The sequence below is a fragment of the Mirounga leonina genome, unplaced genomic scaffold, assembly GCF_011800145.1.
Source record: "Mirounga leonina isolate KUSES-001 unplaced genomic scaffold, KU_Mleo_1.0 Mir_128, whole genome shotgun sequence".
Lineage (NCBI taxonomy): Eukaryota > Metazoa > Chordata > Mammalia > Carnivora > Phocidae > Mirounga > Mirounga leonina.
Window position 1 is genome coordinate 15095629 of NW_023270320.1, and position 21239 is coordinate 15116867.

Consider the following 21239-nt stretch of genomic DNA (forward strand, 5'->3'; position numbering starts at 1 on the left):
TCAACGCCATAAACTCACTTATGTTTTTAGAATTAGTTAAGAATTAACTATTCAACATTTAGTGGTCACTATGTAAAATCAACTTGTAATAAAAACATAAGATATGTTAAAAAGCATTACTTGATTTTATTACCTACTCATAATGTTGAATACAAATGCAAAATTAAGTGGTGACCCTTATTTTTAGTCTATTTCAAAGCATGGTTTCTTAGATTTAAGAATTAGGGCAGATTTGTGTCACAAGAGGGAGGGGAACCAAAAAAATGAAGTCCAAAAAACCCCACGGATATGTTTATGTGTTATAAAGTTTGAGCTACAGCCCTTATATTCCTTCAAATGGAATTTTCTTCTGACTTTCTATTAACCTCACCAGTAACTGAATTCTTAACAAGACCCTATAATCCACCACAAGTCTTCCAACTACAAATTGAAAAGAAATGTAGGCAGATATGTGTACCAAGTACTTTATGAAATTCACCATGCACAGCTGAACTTCACATACAGAATTCAAAAACCAAAAGGACTGTGATATTCTTAAAACCCAAAGGCTAGACAAGGCCTTCCAATCTTTCCTGCACTGTAAGAAATGACTCGATCTAATGATGTTAATGTAGAAATACATTATGTATTTTAATATCAATAAGATATGACATTCAAGGGGAGTGCCAATAAGCCTTTGCATTTTAAAACCAAAAGGGACATATCTTGGACACCTTAAATTATAAAAGTCAATTCTAAGCAGGAACTGTTACTGTGTAACAAGTACTGCTCATATCAAAAGTGCTGGTGACAAAAAATTCAATATGCCCTCCCCACAGAATCTGTTCACACACATTTATATATAACTGTAACTGTAGTAAGATTGTAAATGTTTAAGGTGCTTAAATTTTGCACCGCAGGACTAATTCAATAAGTATTCATCTGCTAACTCTTTGTAGCAACTCCAGTTAGAGTGAATGATCCATGGGCAAAGGGCAAAAATGCTGTTATTTTCTAGAATGTGGCATTTGTGGAGCTGGAGTGCCCTCTATTGGTAATGAAGAAGATACACTCATCAGCTGTCCTGCATGCATTTTCTCATTAATTCGGAGTTCACATCCATCTTGAAGCATTCGAACTGCTATTCGGGCAATGTTCTTAGAGTCGTCAAGACCGCTGTGAGGCCGCCCATCATAATCCATTCCTAGCTTTTCAAGCATTATTGTCAATTTGGTTTGGCTTCTAGGAACCTGGAAAATAAACAGCTTAGTAAATAATTCTTTAGTATTCTGTAAGTCACTATGAAAAATAAAATGAAAATTAACAGTAATAGCTAAAGTTAGGCAAAAGACAAATACTCTTATAACTCAAACCTTCAGAGCTTTAAAAAAATTATCTTAAGTTAGAGATGAAAATACATACAAATAGGTAGAATCCTCAAGACATCTAAAGAGTCTGCAGTTTTGTAATTTGACAAATCATTTATGAAAGGAAATGTATTGCTCTGGACATCTAAGTTGAAGATCTACTATTTTTTTTTTTTAAGTAGGCTTCCTGCCCAGCATGGAGCCTAACACAGGACTTGAACTCACAACCCTGAGATCAAGACCTGAGCCAAGATCAAGAGTCAGACACTTAGCCAACTGAGCCACCCAGGCACCCCAAAGCTCTACCATTTTAACCCGAACATTCTTTTCCATGGTATTTTACTATGATGTATTATTTTATTTGACAGACTCCTTAGACAGATACACCAAAAAAAAAAGATCTAGCCTTTCTATGACTAAAGATAATTAAGATCCAGCATGAAAGAAATTATCATGTGGTATTTTTCAACCTATTTATATTTAAATACCTGCTCCAATTTAATAAATGTAAAACTCTCACTCCCCAGATTCCAATATGCCCCTCCACTTTTGAGAACCACTATTCTATCTTCTGTGTATATGTTAAGTTTTATATTCTGTAGTTTGTATAGCTATGTCACCTATACATCTTGGGGCCTCAAGTTCTTCGTCTGTAAAATAAGACTAATAGTTACACTCCTTACTCACTGGGTTATCGAGAGAATCACAAAGCAAATGATATAAAAGCACCATGATAAACATCAATAATTATCCTATTGTAATACCGCAATGCATTCTGGTCCTTTTGCTAAGTATCACCTAGAAAAATGTGCTTGCAAAAATAACTTTTCCAACACATTGAACAACTTAGGTGAAATGGACTATTCCTAGACCCACACAACCTACCAAGGCTGAATCATGAAGAAAACAGAAAATATGAACAGACCTACAATAAGTAAGGAGGACTGAACTGGTAATCAAAAACCACCCAACAAAGAGAAGCCCAGGACAGGAATTCTACAAAACATTTAAATAAGTCTTAACACCAACCCTTCTCAAACTCTTGCAAAAAACTGAAGAGGAAGGAACACTTCCTAAATCATTTGATGAGCTTAGCATTATCCTGATAGCAAGGCCAAAGACACTATAAGAAAACTACAGACCATTATCCCTTATAAATACTGATGCAAAAATCCTCAACAATACTAGCAAACCAAATTCAGTGGCATACTAAATGTATTATATGCCACAACCAAGTGAAATTTATTCTTGGAAAGCAAGGATGGTTCAACATACAAAAAATAATATAACAAACCACATTAACAGAATGAAGGGAAAAAACACATGATCACCTCAATTGATGCAAAAAAGTCATCTGACAATAAACACCCTTTCATGATAAAAATACTCAACAAATTAGGAACAGAAGAAAACTACCTCAAAATAATAAAGTCTATATAAAAAAATTTAGAGTGAACATCATATTCAATGGTGAGAAGGCTGAAAGCTTTTCCTCTAGGATCAGGAACAAGATAGGGATGCTCACTTTCACCACTTCCATTCAAAATAGTATCAGAAATTCTAACCAGAACAAGTAGGCATGAAAAAGAAATAAAAGGGATCTGAACTGGAAAGGAAGAAGTAAAGTGATCTTTGTTTGCAGGTGTCATGATCTTATACGCAGAAAGTCCTGAAGATTCCACCAAAAAACTGCCAGAACTAATAAGCAAAGATAGCAAAATCACAGGATACAAAATTAACACACAAAAATCAGGTGCATTTCTATACACTAACAATGAAGAATCCAAAAAGGAAATTAAGAAAACAATTCCTTTTCAGTAGCAAAAAAAAAAAAATTTTTTTTTTTTTTAAAGATTTTATTTATTTGAGAGAGAGAGAATGAGAGAGAGCACATGACAGGGGGGAGGGTCAGAGGGAGAAGCAGACTCCCTGCCGAGCAGGGAGCCCGATGCGGGACTCGATCCAGGGACTCCAGGATCATGACCTGAGCCGAAGGCAGTCGCTTAACCAACTGAGCCACCCAGGCGCCCAAAAAAAAAAAAATTTAACCAAAGAGGTGAAGGACTTGTACATCAAAAACTACAAAATGTTGCTGAAAGAAATTAAAGATAACATAAATGGGAAGATACCTGTGTTCATAAATTGAAAGATTTAATATTGTTCAGCTATCAATAATTATCCAACATGATCTATAAATTCAAAGCAATCACTAATAAAACATTAGCTCAAGGGCGCCTAGGTGGCTCAGTTGGTTAAGCGACTGCCTTCGGCTCAGGTCATGATCCCAGGGTCCTGGGATCGAGTCCCGCATCAGGCTCCCTGCTCGGTGGGGGGCCTGCTTCTCCCTCTCCCACTCCCCCTGCTTGTATTTCTGCTCTCGCTGTCTCTGTCTCTGTCAAATAAATAAATAAAATCTTTAAAAAAAAATAAAATAAAACATTAGCTCAAAATGGATCAAAGACCTAAACCTAACAGTCAAAACTATAAAATTCTTAGAAGAAAACTTAAGGGAGAAGTTTCATGACACTGGATTTGGCAACGGTTTCTTGGATACAACACCAAAAGAGACAACAAAAGAAAAACTAGATAAACTGGACTTCCTAAAAATTTAAAACTTTTGTATATCAAAGGGCACACTATCAACAGAGAAAAGCAGCCCAAAGAATGGAAGAAAATATTTGGAAATCATAGATCTGAAAAAGGATTAACATCCAGAATATATAAAGAACTCCTGGGCACCTGAATAGCTCAGTCGGTTAAGCTTAAGCGTCTGTCTGCAGCTCAGGTCATGATCCCCTGCTCAGTGGGGAGTCTGCTTCTCCCTCTCCCTCTACACCTCCCTCCTGCTCTTGCTCTCTCTCTCTCAAATAAATAAATAAAATCTTAAAAAAAAAAAAAAAAAAGAGGGGGCGCCTGGGTGGCTCAGTCGGTTAAGTGACTGCCTTCGGCTCAGGTCATGATCCTGGAGTCCCGGGATCGAGTCCCGCATCGGGCTCCCTGCTCAGCGGGGAGTCTGCTTCTCCCTCTGACCCTCCCCCATCTCATGCTCTCCGTCTTTCATTCTCTCTCTCTCAAATAAATAAATAAAACCTTTAAAAAAAAAAAAAAAATTCCTAAAACTCAACAGTAATTAAAAAAAAAAAAAAACAGACTTGATTTCAAAATGGTCAAAGGACTTGAACAGACATATCTCCAAACACATACAACTGGCCAATAAGCACACAACAAGCTGCTCAACATTACTAATCATTCTGGAAGTACAAATCAGTAACACAATGAGATGCCACTCCATACCCATTAGATGGTCATTATTTTTTAAAAAAGGGCAAGAAAATGGAAAATAAGTGTTGGCAAGGATGCAGAGAAACTGGAACCCTTGTGCATTGCTGGTGAGAATGTAAAATGGTGCCGCTGCTGTGACATGGAAGTTTCTCAAAAAATGAAACACAGAATTACCGTATGATCCAATTCCACTTCTGGGTATATACCCACAGAACTGAAAGCAGGGACTCAGTTATTTGCACATCCACATTCACTGGAGCAGTATTTACAACCGCCAAAAGGTGGAAGAACCCAAGTATCTACCAACAGATGAATGGATAAACAAAATGTGATATAAATATAATGAAATATTATTCCACCTTCAAAAGGAAGGAACTTCTCAAGCAATGGAATTATTATTTAGCTTTACAAAGGAAGGAAATTCTGACACATGCTACCACACGTATGAATCTTGAAGACATTATGCTAAGTGAAATATGCCAGTAACAAAAGGACCAATACTGTATAATTCCAGTTATATGAAATACCTAGAGTGGTACAATTCACAGACAGAAAGCAGAATGGTGGTTACCAGGGGCCAAAGGAAGGGGGAATAGAGTCACTCTTTAAAAGGTTTATTTTCAGTTTTGGAAGATGAAAAAGGTCTGGAAATGAACGGTGGTGATGGTTCCACGACAGTATGAACGTTCCTATTGACACTAAACTGTGTACTTAATGGTTAAAATGGTAAAATTTGTTATGCATATTTTGCAAATGAATCAGAGATAACATGAAAAGTCCTGGATAGTGCCAGAAAAATGATTAACTCTGTTAAACAAAGGCCAATTCACTCAATCATGTCTAAAACTTAATAGCTGTGTGAAAACCTGGATAAAGAACACATAAACCTCACACTTCCTCTGGCCTGGCGAGGAAAAGTTCTCAGCAAGATGACTGACTTGAAAAGTGAATGGTAGGAAAACAGTAGGCCAAAATTTGCTGAGTGGTTTAAAGAAAAGCTACAAAAATTAGCCTAGACATTTCATTACATAAACCGATTGAAGAAATCTCTGTAAGACCCTGTAAAAAACATTTAATTTCCAGTGACAAGATTCTTGGATTTTGAAGAAAACTGAATCTTCGGAAAAATCATATTGCAAAAAAAATCTTAGATGTTCACACTTTTGCTTGGGCTTGACAGTGAGAAAAGTTATTTGCAAGTCTCCAGACCTACTGAAAGCCATCTGGAAAAAAATGTAGAAAATTAGACAGTATTTTTCTTCCCTTTGAACACAGAGTACGACCAGGTTAAAAAAAACAAAAAAACCCAAAAACCCTGTTTCTCAGAATCTTCTGCTCAGCCACAGAACCTGACTCTGAAAAGAGCTTTGTAATGTACAGTCTGATCATACTCTAGGGATGAGATTTACTGATCTGCCTTTAGAATAGCTGCAGATTTCTGCAAAAGAAGACAGTCCAGTCATTCACAGAAAAGCAATGAACATTTTGCCACGGATTTCAACCTTTTATATGCGTAAGTAAGCCTCTTCTTATTTAACAAGATGAAGAGCAAGGGTAGAAGGTGTCCATTTTCAGTGGAAAACGAAATCCATGAGAACTTATCTCAAATCCAACCCAGAACTGAGTATTTGTACAGGAAAAAAAAAAGACAAAAAAGACAAAAACAAACATAGCTTTTGCCTTCCCAAAGTATATTTCATTCTTCACTTTTACTTCAAAAATGACATTTTAATGCATATACAGAACTACTAAAGAAATAAACATGTTTGTATAATTTTATAAATGCTGAACCTACACTGGAGTATGATACCATACATAAGTTTATTTTCTAAAATCTAGTATAAAATTGTGTCTATAGCCTGTATTTTTATTCATATTGTTTCAGCCTACTTACAGAAAAATCAAACCCACTTTAAGTTTAAGCCAGCTATTAAACAGAAAAGTATTATGCTTGCCCTATAAGTTTCTTAAACGTATGAAAAGGAAAGAGGTAATTTCAAATTTAATGATCTCCACTCCCAAGAAAGGTTGGTTAAAAAGTCATTTTTAGTTTTAAAAAGGAGAAAAGAATACTTTGTACACGCCAAAGACTATACATTGTTAGCATCCTATATAGTAAAAATTTGTGTCAAGACTTTTAGGCCTACTTGAGTAAGGAAAACAAAACAAAAGAAGAAAACATTTTAAAAAGAAAAAATGTTACATTTACTCAACTTCCACTAATTGGCATTAGAGTTGATTAACTATTAGGAGCAGGGGAAAACCACATAGAAAAGAGCAGCCTATCCTTTCTGAACAGGGAATCTGCTTCTCCCTCTGCCTGCCGCTCCCCTGCTTGGGCGCGCGCTCTCTCTCTGGCGAATAAATAAATATAATCTCTAAAAAAGAAAAAAGAAAAGAGCAGCCTAACAAATTGGTCAACATAAACAGATCCACAAAAAAAATACTATTCTCAAAAAAAAATAAAAAATACTACTCTCTACTTAAAAGAGCACTGGCAATGTTATTGCCTTACTGTATCTACAACTTTCTGAACACTCTAATGTATTGTGAGCTGTGCATGTTTTTATGCAGACTTGAAAATTATTTTATGGCTTTATTAATTATTAATAATTATCCTTAGAATAAATAGAGTTAAAGGTTTGAGAAAGACACCCTAATGTAAGAATGCATTGTCACCTGGGAGGTATAGGAAAAAAAAAAAGCAAACCTAAAGATGACTGAGCCCCTACAAATTTACATGAAACACAGAGGATAGAGGCACATTTGAATTAATATCACAGGACACAATTAGCAAAAGCCAGACAGTGGGAAAATGGAAAAATGGCTCCATTTCTTTCTTTCCTTTTTTTTTTTTTTAAAGATTTTATTTATTTAGGGCGCCTGGGTGGCTCAGTCGTTGGGCGTCTGCCTTCGGCTCAGGTCATGATCCTGGAGTCCCGGGATCGAGTCCCACATCAAGCTCCCTGCTCAGCAGGGGGTCTGCTTCTCCCTCTGCCCTCTTCCCTCTCGTGCTCTCTGTCTCTCATTCTCTCTCTCTCAAATAAATAAATAAAAAATCTTTAAAAAAAAAAAAAAGATTTTATTTATTTGTCAGAGAGAAAGAGCACAAGCAGGGGGTGTGGCAGGCAGAGGGAGAAGCAGGCGCCCCCTGAGCAAGGACCCCTTTGCGGGACTCAATCCCAGGACCTTGGGATCATGACCCAAGCTGAAGGCAGACGCCTAACCGACTGAGCTACCCAGGCGTCCCAAAATGGTTCCATTTCTTAAAATAATAACAATAAATCACTAGAGAAAAAAAAGGAGGTGGAAAAGGAATTTAGAGATTAAAAAACTTAAAAGAGACATGTCAACCAACTTTAAATGTATGGACCTTATTCTGATCCTGATTCAAATCACAAAAGGTAAAAGGAAAAAAAAGAGGTGAAGGGGATTAAGAGGTATAAACTCCCAGTGATAAAAAAAAGTCACAGGGATGAAAAGTACAGCACAGGGATACAGTCAATAATACTGTAATAACGCTGCATGCCAGCAGATGGTAACACATATCGTGGTGAGCATGGCATAATGTACAGAACTGTCCAATCACTATGTTGTACGCCTGAAACTAGTAAACGTCAACTACACTTCAATTTTAAAAATTACCTAATTAAATTAAATTTAAAAAGAAAACTACGACCATTTGATAATATTAAGGGATTACTATTGATTTTTTTCTAAGTGTGATGATGGTATGATAGTTATGTTTTTTAAAACAGTTCCTTATTTTTTGGAGCTATATAATGACATGTTTACAGATCAAATGAAATAACATTTGAGATCTGCTTCAAAAGAGTAAGGAAAGGGGAAAATGGGTAGAGATACAGATGAAACAAGGTTGGCTATGAGCTTATACCTATTAAAACTGGGTCATGAAGGTTCATCTTACCTGTCAACTTTTGTATATGTTTGTAATCTTCTGTAACAGAAATTGTTTTGAAAAATCACAAAATGAGTGAAAAGATAAATTCACAAAAAAGGAAAAAAAATTTACTAAATATAATCAAAGGACTAGTATCCAAGATAAATATCTATAAACAATCACAAATTATAATCTACAATTACAAAAGGACAGACCACCCAATTTTTACAAATGGGATGATTTAAACAGGGACTTCACAAAATAAATTCGAATGGAAAACAAGCTCAAGCTCCACCTCATGAGTAATTAGGCAAATACAAATTAGAACCTTAATGAGAAGGCATCCCACATCCACCAGATTTATAAACATTTAAAATGTCTGGCAATACCTGATGCTGGCAAAGACGTGGAGCAATTATAAATTCACCCACTCTTCTGGGGAGAGTGCAAATTGGTATACCCCCCTCAGAAAACTACTTTTGCATTACCTAACGTCAATGATGCACGTATCCTATGAACCAGCAATTCTACTCGTAGGTTTATACCCTGGAGCAATGCGTGCACAAAGGCACCAGAAGACATGTGCAAGAATGTTTACAGCACCACTGCTCCTAAAAGCTCCCAAAATGGCCAGGACAGATACACTCTTACATATTCACACAATGAAATTCTCCACAGCAATAAAATAAACTAACTACAGCTATATACACAACCTCAATAAATCTCAAACACAATCTTGAGGAAAAAAGCAAAATGAACAATACAGCCAGTACGATGCTAATTATACCATGTTCAAAAAGAGGCAAAAGTAAACTATATGGTATAAGGATACACACACAAATATTAAAACTATAAGGAAAAACAAGAAAATGATTTCCATGAAAGTATGAACTATGGGGGGGGGGGCCTCTGGGAGAAAGGAAAGGAGCTAAGTGAGTGGAAGTTACAAGGGATTTCACTTTAAAACAATCAAACTCCACTTTTCTGTATGTACATTTCTCAGCTTTAAAAAATGTTAAAACTAGGGGCGCCTGGGTGGCTCAGTTGTTAAGCCATCTGCCTTCAGCTCAGGTCATGATCCCAGGGTCCTGGGGTCGAGCCCCACATCGGGCTCCCTGCTCAGCAGGAGGCCTGCTTCTCCCTCTCCCATTCCCCCTGCTTGTGTTCCCTCTCTCTCTGTGTCCCTCTCTGTCAAATAAATAAATAAAATCTTTAAAAAAATAAAAAATAAAAAAATAAAATAAATAAAAAATGTTAAAACTACAAAAAATGTTTTTAAAGGAAAGCACCTTTTCTCACAAAACTACTTTAGGATTTGCTTCACCAAAATGAGGTTGTAAAGGAAAGAAGATGGCACAAAGTCTAACACATGATAGAGAAGCAAGATAAGAATCTCCTGGGATGATTTTAGAAGAAGCCTGATGAACAAATAGTTCAGATTAGAACAGGATTAAAGGCTATAGGAAGGTAGTCTCCAAGGAAAAAGGAAAAGAAAGAAAAGAAACGGAAAGAAAGAAAGAAAACGGACCACTGAGTGTTTTGAATACAGAGAATGATTTACAGTTTGAACGGAAATGACAGGATAAGAAAACAACTGAAGGCACTTGTAAAAATCTGGGGAGAAGTTGTGAACACTCTCCACTGCTACAAGAACGGAAGCACTGAATAATGATTTGATTATAAAGATAATGTAACTAATTAAGAAGACATGCAGAGGGGAAGGACATGCAGGTATGGGGGCTTTCTCATAGAGCTAAATCTTCATCTTCCACTGCAGGAACTCCATACATATCTCATACTGAAAATTTAAGAAATAGGATAAACATATCATTTAGAAGTATAATGGTAAATACTGGAAGAAACAGCTACAAAAAGTTGAAAGTGTTTGCCTCAGGAGAGTAAGGACAGTAAGAACCAGTGCTGGTGAGGGCCACCGTGGATGAATGCCATTTTTCATAAGCCTTGTAGTACTACTCAAAAATTTACACTACACGTATGTATTAACTTTGATAAAATTAAAATTCAGTGGGGAACATTTGTTCCACAAACAATTCACATATTGAATACCTCCCCCAGTTTCAAACCCCTCCTGAAGATCATGTATTTACAGTTAACCTATTCAAATAATGGTAACAGATTGAAAGAAAAATAGCTCAACTTCCTAAACTCGTATGATCATCCTCATGTTTGGATTATAAAAACTTACAACTAAAGTATATGGCCTTTTCCTGTGAAAAGCACCTATAGTAAATCACAACATACATGCAAAATGTAATAAATTTATCATTAAGAGCAGTATAATCAATAAAATGGAGAAATTTTACCTTGTAAAAGTTTCCATATGACTTTCGAATATTGATCCACTTTTTAGCAAAAGGAGGATATTTGAGCCTGCTCAGCCGGCACTGAATGTTCAGGAACTTACTCATATCCCACGAACTTGTAAAATCAAAAACAGGGGTAGAAAAATGATAAAATACATGCTCTACTGTTCTTACTAGTATTTTAAGTCATTCTAATTTGTTTATTTACATGTCACCTTTCTTTCTGATATTCACACATATCATCAAGGTTAGAAAATTAACCTACTTCCAAAATACTAATCCAAAAATAAACAACAAAGAAAAGTATAAGTCAGGTATATCGAATTTTTTTCATAAACAAATCTTACTAGGCTAATCATGATCACTTTCATGGTTCTGATTACTTGGGGCAGACCTCTATCTTGTTAATTATTTTTTCATAATCCTAAAATAACTCTGCTAAGCTTACTTTTAATGCCAGGTTTATTTTATTAGGAAGTTCTTTGAGGGTATGCTCAGAAACAAAATAAAAAACAAATGAACAAAATATTTGAAAGATGAAAGTAGTTGGTAGTAGGTGGTGAACTTGAATACAATTTGTTCTGTTACAGCATATGTTTCTACAACACTGATCAACTTATGTAGTTAAGTAGGAAAATACTGATTGTATAGTATGGAAATCATGTTGGTTCATACACGGTTTTCCCCAGGGAAGGGAGTGATACAACAGCCACACAAATTATAACCTTCAGCAGGAAAGGAAAAAAGCTCTCAATTCAGCTGTAGTGCCAGTGGGAGTACTTTCAGGTGTATTTTTAAAAAAAATTAAAAACGAGTGCCTGTCCCCAGGATCCTACTGCCTCTGAGGCAACTTCCACTAACTCTGAGCTGCCTGCCTGAGCTGTCCAAACTTTCTGGAGGTATGAGCTATGTCCCAGAACGTGAGGTTTTTACAGAATCACACATACTGTGTTAGGACAGAAAGACCTATATACTTGAGCAAGAACATTGCTCATTCATGTTTAAAATCAACAGATTTCTAAAGAGGTCCACCAACATTTTCCCAAATTTCTATTTTTAAATTATAACGTGACTACACTCAATGCTTTTTTCCTATGTAAGGGTCACTAAACCCTTTATGTAAGTGACATCTCAGTTTTAGCGTACAATCTGTTCCTAGTTTGAAAGAGAAGTTGATTAGGAGACTTCCTTCTTCAATCTTAATAGCATTAGGGTATAGGAGCTGCCTTGGCACAAGGCCTATAATCCTTGTTTCAATCCTTCTGATCTTCCCTCTAACCTTTCCATCTAACAAATGCTTTTGAGCACACATTCTGAGTTCAGACTACAGGAAGCATTAGGGAAAATGATCAAGTAGCAGAAGTCCTTACTTTGAAAGGACTTTTAATCTCCCTGCAAACAAATCTTACATAAATAAAGTTTAGAAATCAGAATAGTCAGATGGCAGCACAAATGGTACATATATAAAGACTATGAGACGTCAAAAAAAAAAAAAAAAGATCAGTGTGAGTTGTAGTATGTGGAGTAAAACAAAAGAAGGCTTTGAATAATAATAATAAAGCAGTAAAGGAAGAGAGCCTTCCAGTAGAGAGGAGAGCATGACTATGTGCACAGAGAAAGAACACACCAGGTGATTCATGGCCAACATGCACAGAGTGGACAAGAATGGCAGGTGGATCAGGCTACACAGGTGCGGTGGGTTAGATAAGAGAACCTTGAAAGCCAGACTGAAGAGTTTGGATTTCTCTGAGCAAGGAAGTATCACGATAAAAACTGACTTTAGTAAAGTCATTTTAGTTTTACATGTTAATATTTATCTTTCCCTAGTTCTCTAATTCTGGATTAAAGTATTATCATTCTTTCCCTCCTTATTTTTTGATCCTTAAGATGCAAAGCTTAAGTAGAACAAAACAAAACAAGTTTAAATAGAAATAAGAATGTGAAAGGAAAAATATGGTCTCTTATAGGAGACCCCAGAACTATCAGAAAATACTTTTTTGTGGTTATTCTAAAAGTTAAATGGATATGAACATCTTTCATCTTAAAAAAGTAGATAAAAAAGATAATTTTCCTAAATACTCACCCATCTGTCAATATGCAATATTTATACTTTGTTCCTAATTCCTTCAATTTCATCCAGTCAATTACTTTTTTTAGTACCTGAGGGAAGGTATCAGCTCTGTCTACCTGATCCTGAGGATATAAAAGTAAAATTTATAAAAATAAGAGTAGCTACATGTAGTCCTGCAAATACCCAGACACAAAAGTCAAAACGAAACGAACAGTAAGAGAAAGTCTCATCTATGATATTTTAAACTCTACATGATTTCCTTAGCTGAGATCCACCTAACATTTCATTTTTAAGATAATTAAAAATTGTTCATAACCAGGCATTACGGACGCTTTCAACTGAAGTATATAATCCTCTCAAAATTAAGATTTATGATCATCCCCACTGTTTTTGTTTTTTTTTTTAAGACCTCAACCCAGTGGCTTACTATTTATCCAGAGTGGAGAAGAGCGAACTCTCCTCCCAGCTGAAAGCCATGGCCCTCTAATGTGGTCTCCCTATCTCAAAGCTCAGATCTTTCCACAACAGACGACACACCACTGCCAGACTGATCTTCCTAAATTGATCCATCACATCACTTCCACACTTAAAATCCTCCAAACATTCCCCAAGGCTTTCAGGATAAGACACACAGGCTCTTCATGATGTGGCCTCCCTCCGCCTACCACTTTAGCTTTATTTTCAACCACTTTCTTACCAGCCCATACACACTTGAACTGTCCCAAACTACTCACAGTTCTGCTGTGCACACCTGAAATGCCCATTCTTTCCTTCCTATTGACCTATCATGATTCAGCCCAAGTTCACTAACTTGAAGAAGTCTGACACTGGCCAGCTCTCCATTCTCTCGTCGTAAGATGCCCATAATACCCAGATAAAACACTGACTTGTCAGTCTTCCTAACCATACTGTCACTACCGGTTTAGTCTGTCTGTCCTCCTGATTATAAGTTGTTGAGTGAGCTGAGGAGATTAACTTGACCATCTCTGTATCCCCAGTACCCTGGCAAATACTGTAGTAGGCACTCAAATACTCGTTGAGTGAATGAGTAAATGAATAAAGGAACCAAATTAATGAACAAAGAGCAATTAGAATACAATAAAAAATCAGAGATCTAAAAAAAACATTAAGCTATGTTCAAGTCAGGTTATAAACAGATACATTTCAATCTTCCTCTAAGTCCACCACGGTAACACTTACTTTACTAATGATCTAAACAAATTAAACCTTTGGTTTCATCATTACAAGTCCTTAACAGGAAAGGCTGAGAAAGATTTTACCAGGTATAAAATTTGCTTTTCTACTTTTTTAATATTATAATATGAAAAATCTTTACCAAGTAAAGTACATTAACTTGTTTACAATAATAATTTTTTAAACTATGAAATAAAACCTAATTTCAGAACCTCTTTCAAACTCCAGAAAAAGGAATATAGATTTAGAACCTGAGTAATTCCAGTTAGGTTGATGCAGAAATCAGAAAGTTGTGTGTTAATCTCTGGTCTCACATACTGCTGGAACGTATCTTCCTACAAGTGAAAGAGAGCAAGTTAAAGTATTTTCTATGACTTCAGATATTAGGACACAAAATACATAAAACATTAAGCCACAGGAGACTTTAATTTTATAGGTGCTCATGGTATAGCCCTTTCTAGAATTTTAACAATTTAAAGATAATTCTCCACTCCCAAAGCACTCTAATTTTAATTATGTTTCATAGTTTAAAAAATTTTAAAGAGTGGCACCTGGCTGGCTCAGTCAGTCAAGCGTCCAACTCTTGGTTTCAGCTCAGGCTGTGATCTCATGGGTCATGAGATCCAGCCCCAAGTGGGCTCCCCACTCAGTGGGGAGTTGGCTTGAGATTCTCTCCCTCTGTCCTTCCCCTGACTCATGCTCTCTAATAAATAAATATATCTTCAAAAAAAAAAATTTTAAGATGGGGTGCCTGGGTGGCTCAGTTGTTAAGCAACTGACTCGTGATTTTGACTCAGGTCATGATTTCATGGGTCATGGGACTGAGCCCCCGTCGGGCTCCGCGTTGAACATGGAGCCTGTTGGAGAATTCTCTCCCTTTGCCCCCCCCCCCCCCCCGCCACTTGCTTGTGCACACAGGCGTGCACTCTCTCTCTCTAAAATAAGTAAATAAATCTCAAAAAAAATTTTTTAAGATAAAGCAAGTATCTGAAAGCAAGCCTTCAAACCAAAGGTTATTTTCTTGAGGAGCAAAATGTTGATAATTTTGTTTGTAATATTTGAAACGTAAAGCTTAATAATGCAACCTCAACTTCAAGTTACTAACAGTTTTTTAAATAATAATAAATTCTTTGAAGAAATGCCGATCTTTGGTTATAATAAACTAGCTCTAGATTACTACTCTCTCATTTACTCTTAACTAGTCCTTATTTTTATACTGATTCCAGTAAACTGAATTCTGAACAGTCAAAACTGAACTACATGAACTACATGCAGTAGTTTAAAGGGAGATAATACTATATTTTGGTAGCAATTTTAACCTCTTCAAGAAGCTTTCACACTTGCCTTCTCATAATCACGACAACTGTTATCATCAAACCTCAGATCTCAAAGTGCTTTTTCCTCTATCCTAATAATGCCTCCCTAAACTAGAACATGCTAAGTCACTTGTTAAAACTTAAGGACAATTTCAAAGCCTAAAGTCAGCAATCATTAATACCAGGTAGATACAGAGAAAAAGACAAAGAATATTTTTTGTGACAGAAGATTCAAAAATTAAGAAAGGTAAATGTTTCATTTCCTAAGAATAAATTCTTTCTTCACACTAGTGTATGAAGCCAATGAGTTATAAAGGTTACTATTATAAAAGAGCAAAATTAAAAGAACAGCAAAGAATATTTGAACTTCAAAAGTTAGATGCTCTTTACTTACCAGACACACTGAAGAAGGAAAAATTCCACTAAATTGAATTTCACAGATAAATGAAGGCTTTATCTTTTTAAGTATCAATATTTTTATAATTTTCAATGAAAATCTTTCTCTTTTTTTTTAAGATTTTATTTATTTGACACAGAGAGAGAGACAGCGAGAGCAGGAACAGAAGCAGGGTGAGTGGGAGAGGGAGAAGCAGGTTTCCCGGCGAGAAGGGAGCCCGATGCGGGACTCGATCCCAGGACCCTGGGATCATGACCTGAGCCGAAGGCAGATGCTTAACGACTGAGACACCCAGGCACCCCGAAAATCTTTCAAAAATAAGCTGCAACTTCCCTTACCAATACAGGCAGGTAATATCAAACATACTATTAATAAAACTTTATTCACTATTTAACACGTTTATCAGAATGATGCTATAGAGAATAACTATGCACTTGTTGACCAAATATTTAGTAATCACTTAAGTAAATTACATAGTAAGCTAACAGGTGATAAGGGTTAGTAAACATTTAAGTAGACCAGGTAAGTGGGATCAGAAAAATGGGGGGGGACTCAGCTACCATAGTAAATAGGTCATCACCTTTATGCAGAAGATGAGAACTAAGGAAGGCCTGGAAGGAAGAGAGGCAGGGAGGAATTAGCAGCAAGACCTCTGGAGGAAAGGAATTAGAACTAAAGCCCTGGAAGGTGAGGGGGTAGAACATGCCTGGCATTTCTAAGAAACAGCAAGCAGGTCAATAAGGCATAATCAGAGGTAATAAGAGGCTAGCTCATGTTAAGGAATTTTACTGAGTTAAATGGGGAACCACTAAAGGGTTTTAAGCAGAGAAGGAAAATGATTTGACTTATATTTTATAAGGCTCACTCTGACCACTATGTTGAGAATTGGCTGTAGGAGACAAGGAAGGAAACAGAGACCGGTTAATGGTGAATGCAGTAAATCCAGACAAGAAATTATGGGGCTCAGACTAGAGTCGTAGCACTGCAAGTAAGTGGCTGGGTTCTGGATGTATTCTGAAGGCAGAGCAAACAGGAGTTGCTGTTGGTCTGGATATATGACAGGAGAGAAACAGGAGTCAAGGATGACTCCAAGGTTTTGAACTGAGTAATTAGAAAGACAGAGTTGCCATCACTCAAGCTAGGGAAGACTGAACATACAATGGGTTGAGGATAAATTCAGTTTGGGACATGTTAAGAGGTCTGTTTAAATATCCAAGTAGAGACGTTAAATAAGCAGACTGGATTTGGTATAGAGGTCCAGGTTGGAAATATAGATTTGGAAGTCATTAGCATACAGTTTCTAAAAGCTTGGAAGTAGATGAGATTAAGAGATCTATATAGAGAAGAGGACCTAGGAATGAATCCTGGGGCATCCAGTATTAAGAGTTGGGAAGAAAAGGAACCAGCAAAGGAAATTATAAAGGGGAACCCAATGACGATGGAGACAAATCGAGAGAATGAGGTGTACTGATAGTCACTTGCAAAAAATGTTTCAAGGAGAGAGTGGTCTTTTATACCAGGATTTAGGTAAAGGTCCAAGATGACACTAATGAGTGATTTTAGTGGAGTGATGGGATTGCAGACAGTGTGAATTTAAGAGAGAATTCGAGGAAACAGCAGTATGTACCTTTTTCAAAGAACAAACAAATAGGGTAGTTGGCGGGGAAGTGGGACAGAGTGAAAGCTTTATATGTATGAAAAGTAACATGTCTGTATGTGATGGGAACAACACAGTGAAAGCAGTAAATCATTACTGTCTCAACGAGGGAAAAGAATTGCTAGAGCAATGTCCTTGAATAAGAAAGAGAAAGTAGAATCTAGTGAGTTATGCAAGATTATTACCTTCATAGCTGTCATTTTTCCTTTTAATTTACTGACTATAATCTTCTTTGGACAAAGAAATTATATAAATAGTGTGATTATAACTAAGAGGCTCTGAACAACACTAAGAAAAAAATCTATGCATTTTAATACACAAGGCTTTTTATACTTGCTCCCAATGTGTTGGCAGCAACTGAGGATAGCACAGAAGTAACTTCTGGATAGATGAGATGTTGATATACCCTTGCTCAGATTTTACAAGGCAAACAGTACTATTTGGAGAATTCCTGCTGAGTTCCTGAACTAATGATGCAGTGACAGCAAGTATCTAAAGCATATACATTATAGGTCTCGAAGCCAAGGTTAGGAGTGTCATTTCCGCACTAAACTTTTCACCAGAAAGATGGCCAGTTCTAAGCTGAAAGGCGATTTCTGTAATTTGCCATTTTTAGAGATCACAACATATAGTAGTCTACAGCAGTGGTTCTCAACCCCCAACTGCATGTCAACTGAGAAGCTTTAAAAACATGCTGATGTCAGGGGCTCCACCACAGAACAACTAAATCAGAATCTCTGGGATGTGGGCCAGGCATTTTTCCACCCTCCCTACGAGATTCTGATGTCCAGCCAGATATGTGTTCCAAGCAAACAGAAAAAAAAAACAAAACACCAAAAAACAAAACCCTCTAATTTTAGCTGTTGGAAAAGGAGAGAAGTAGCCTCTGAAATTATTTCATTATAGCTTTTCTATTAATCAAGCTGATACAAAGTACACAAGAGAAAACAGCCCACTTCAGAGTTCTCATTCTAGCTTTAAAACAGCAAATGAGATCCCTGGTCTACTGAGAACACCAGAATAGTTGCTGCTAAAAATAAAATTGAAATACAACAACTCACTTACTATTTCTAAGGTATGGGTATTCAGTAAAACCACAGGAAATTCAATTATCTCATGTATAAATTCAGGTGGGTTACCCTCTTCACAAGTGGCTTCGAAATCAATGACACAAATGTAGTCGTAGTAACTGTCAGCAAAACTGCCCTCTTTCAACATGAGCTTCTGCTTCTTGTAATAGTTTTTCAGCCTTTTCTTTAGCACATCCTTTACTCCTCTAAGGAAAGAAGAAGAAAATGAACTCTGAGGTGAATTCTACAACCAAGAATCTGAAGTCTTACCTGCTGGCACTGGGTTGAACACTGGCAGTCGCAGTATAATTTAGCAAATATTAGCTAAAATAAATGTAAAGAAAACAAGACTTAAAGCTAAGTTAGCAAAGAATTAAAATCAAATGTCACACAGCATCAATATTTTCCTTCCCAAGCACATAAGGGCGTTTCTCCTATACTAGTATTTCAAACCATAAGCCTTGTTAGCATGTACCACCTACAAAGCCATACTGCCTTATATACCAAGGTGATATATGTATTACAAAAACTGAAATTAATGTTGAACTCTTCTACAGGCCAAACACAAATTTCAGAGTATGAAAATTTAGATAAATGGCACATTTATGCTGTCTCTTTCCTTTCTTTTGGTTTTTATAGGTTAAACAACTACAATATCCATATGAGTACGAAAGTGCTATGAGCCTAGCATGTAAAGTTGAATGTCTATTAGCTACTTAACTAGGAAAACTCATTTAGAAGATATCCTAGTGTAAACCATGTCCAGAAGAACACTGTCATACTCAGTAGGTTCTTAATTGGAAGTAGGTTTCTTCATTTACCATGGGTAGAATCTAATTAAGGAGATTATAGGTATTTTCAAAATATATGTTCCACAAATGGTGGGTGGAAAAAGGGTTGTTCTAAAATAGATAATGGGGGTGCCTGGGTGGCTCAGTCGTTAAGCGTCTGCCTTCGGCTCAGGTCATGATCCCAGGGTCCTGGGATCGAGCCCCGCATCGGGCTCCCTGCTCTGCAGGGAGCCTTCTTCTCTCTCTCCCACTCCCCCTTCTGTGTTCCCTCTCTCACTGTGTCTCTCTTTGTCAAATAAATAAATAAAAATCTTTAAAAAATAAAAATAAAATAAAATAGATAACAACGGTTGGTAATGGTGGTCACATTCTTCAAACTGTAAATACTTCTAAAAATTTTTTAAAAGTCCTGACCAGCGCTGACTTCCTTCAGGTTACTTGTATGAGTCCTATTAACAGTTTATAAATACAAAATGGCAGTAAAAATAAGAGGATCTAAATTGTAATTAGTGTGTAGTAACAACTCAGGTATTTTGGTCAGTGACTATTAAAAAAAATGTTTAACCTTTTATTTTCCTTTCTAAACTACCAATGAAAAGAAATCCTATTCACGAGAATATTAAAATGAGTGGTTTTAAGACAAAATGTTTTAATATGTTTATTTGCTTGAGATTTTCTAAGTTACCAAAATCTAAGAAGGAAATCCCTTATCCCCTTCATATTAAGGTACTGTGAGTGACCTCTGTGTCATGGGACAGCTCTGATTCCTTTGTCTTAATTTCTCTTTCTTTCTTGGAGAAACTATGCTTACTTAAAGGGGTGCCTGCAAACCTAGTGGCAACAGGAACAATAACCAGGTGCTCCAGAGAGAGACCTGTCATCTTTAACGTCTTCTTTGCCATCCACATCCAAATCACCACCACATTTGCCAATTCTAACTCAGAAACAGATTCAGAATCTGGTTCTCCTGAACTGTCTCTGGTATGGCTCCCATGAGCTCCTTGGACTCTCGCAAATGCCTCTAATGCCACAACCCTCCTTTTCATCCTTTACCCCACTTGAGAACTACCCACCAATGCCAACTTCCTGCTAAAATACCTGCAGTGACTCCCTTATGCTTATACGTTAAACAGACTTCAGCATACAGTTCCTTCACAACTTGGCTACGACCTATCATTTCAGTATCATCTTCAGATGCTCCCACTGCCCATGGTACATCGAACACTGCAGGGAAAACACTATATGAGCCACTGCCTAATATGTGATACGCTTTCTTGTTTTGTAACTTTGGTTGTACAACAGCTGATGAGAAAGCAAGATTATTTAAGAGAAAACATACCTACAGAAATTAGTTTTGAGTTCTTACTGTCTCAATTACTCTCCGTCCCTTTTCTCTTTGGCTTGTCAATTCAATCATCACTCCTGAACTCCTAAGCCAGACTCTCTTCTTTATTTGCATGCTGTGCTTGGCCAGACCTCCAACACAGCACTGGTCACACTGTATTGTGATTGTCCGTATATATTCCCAAAAGACTGGCTGCTTTCCAAAGTGGGGAATATACATGTCTATCTTACTTGTGTAACTTTAATGCCCAGTGTAGTGCTTAGAAATCAGTAAGTGCTTACTGAATAAATGTGCAAGCATATAATTAGATCTCTAACTGCCATGCAAGTCTCCAGTAAGCAACTGATCTTCACTCCTGGGAAGGACAAAAATTTTGCTCAGAAAATCTTCACAGGGGGCGCCTGGGTGGCTCAGTCGTTAAGCGTCTGCCTTTGGCTCAGGTCATGATCCCAGGGTCCTGGGATCAAGCCCCGCATCGGGCTCCCTGCTCAGTGGGGAGCCTGCTTCTCCCTCTCCCACTCCCCCTGCTTGTGTTCCTGCTCTTG

The 21239-nt window shown here is 36.9% G+C and overlaps 1 protein-coding gene across 2 annotated transcripts in view; it reads right to left on the minus strand.

The window, feature by feature from the left end:
* Positions 1-450: 450 nt before the first annotated feature.
* ERI1 (exoribonuclease 1) overlaps positions 451-21239 on the minus strand; it is a 25814-nt gene continuing 5025 nt past the window's right edge. Inside the window, exons 3-8 of one of the 2 annotated variants that reach the window (XM_035004113.1) lie at positions 18554-18764; positions 14370-14453; positions 12937-13046; positions 10854-10968; positions 4803-4927; positions 1107-1229 (exon numbers count right to left, since the gene is read on the minus strand). In XM_035004113.1, coding sequence (XP_034860004.1) covers positions 1205-1229; positions 4803-4927; positions 10854-10968; positions 12937-13046; positions 14370-14453; positions 18554-18764 — 670 coding nt within the window. In that variant the 3' untranslated portion in view covers positions 1107-1204. Of the gene's footprint in view, positions 1230-4802; positions 4928-10853; positions 10969-12936; positions 13047-14369; positions 14454-18553; positions 18765-21239 lie in introns of both variants that reach the window. The other variant, XM_035004111.1, reaches the window with a different exon arrangement.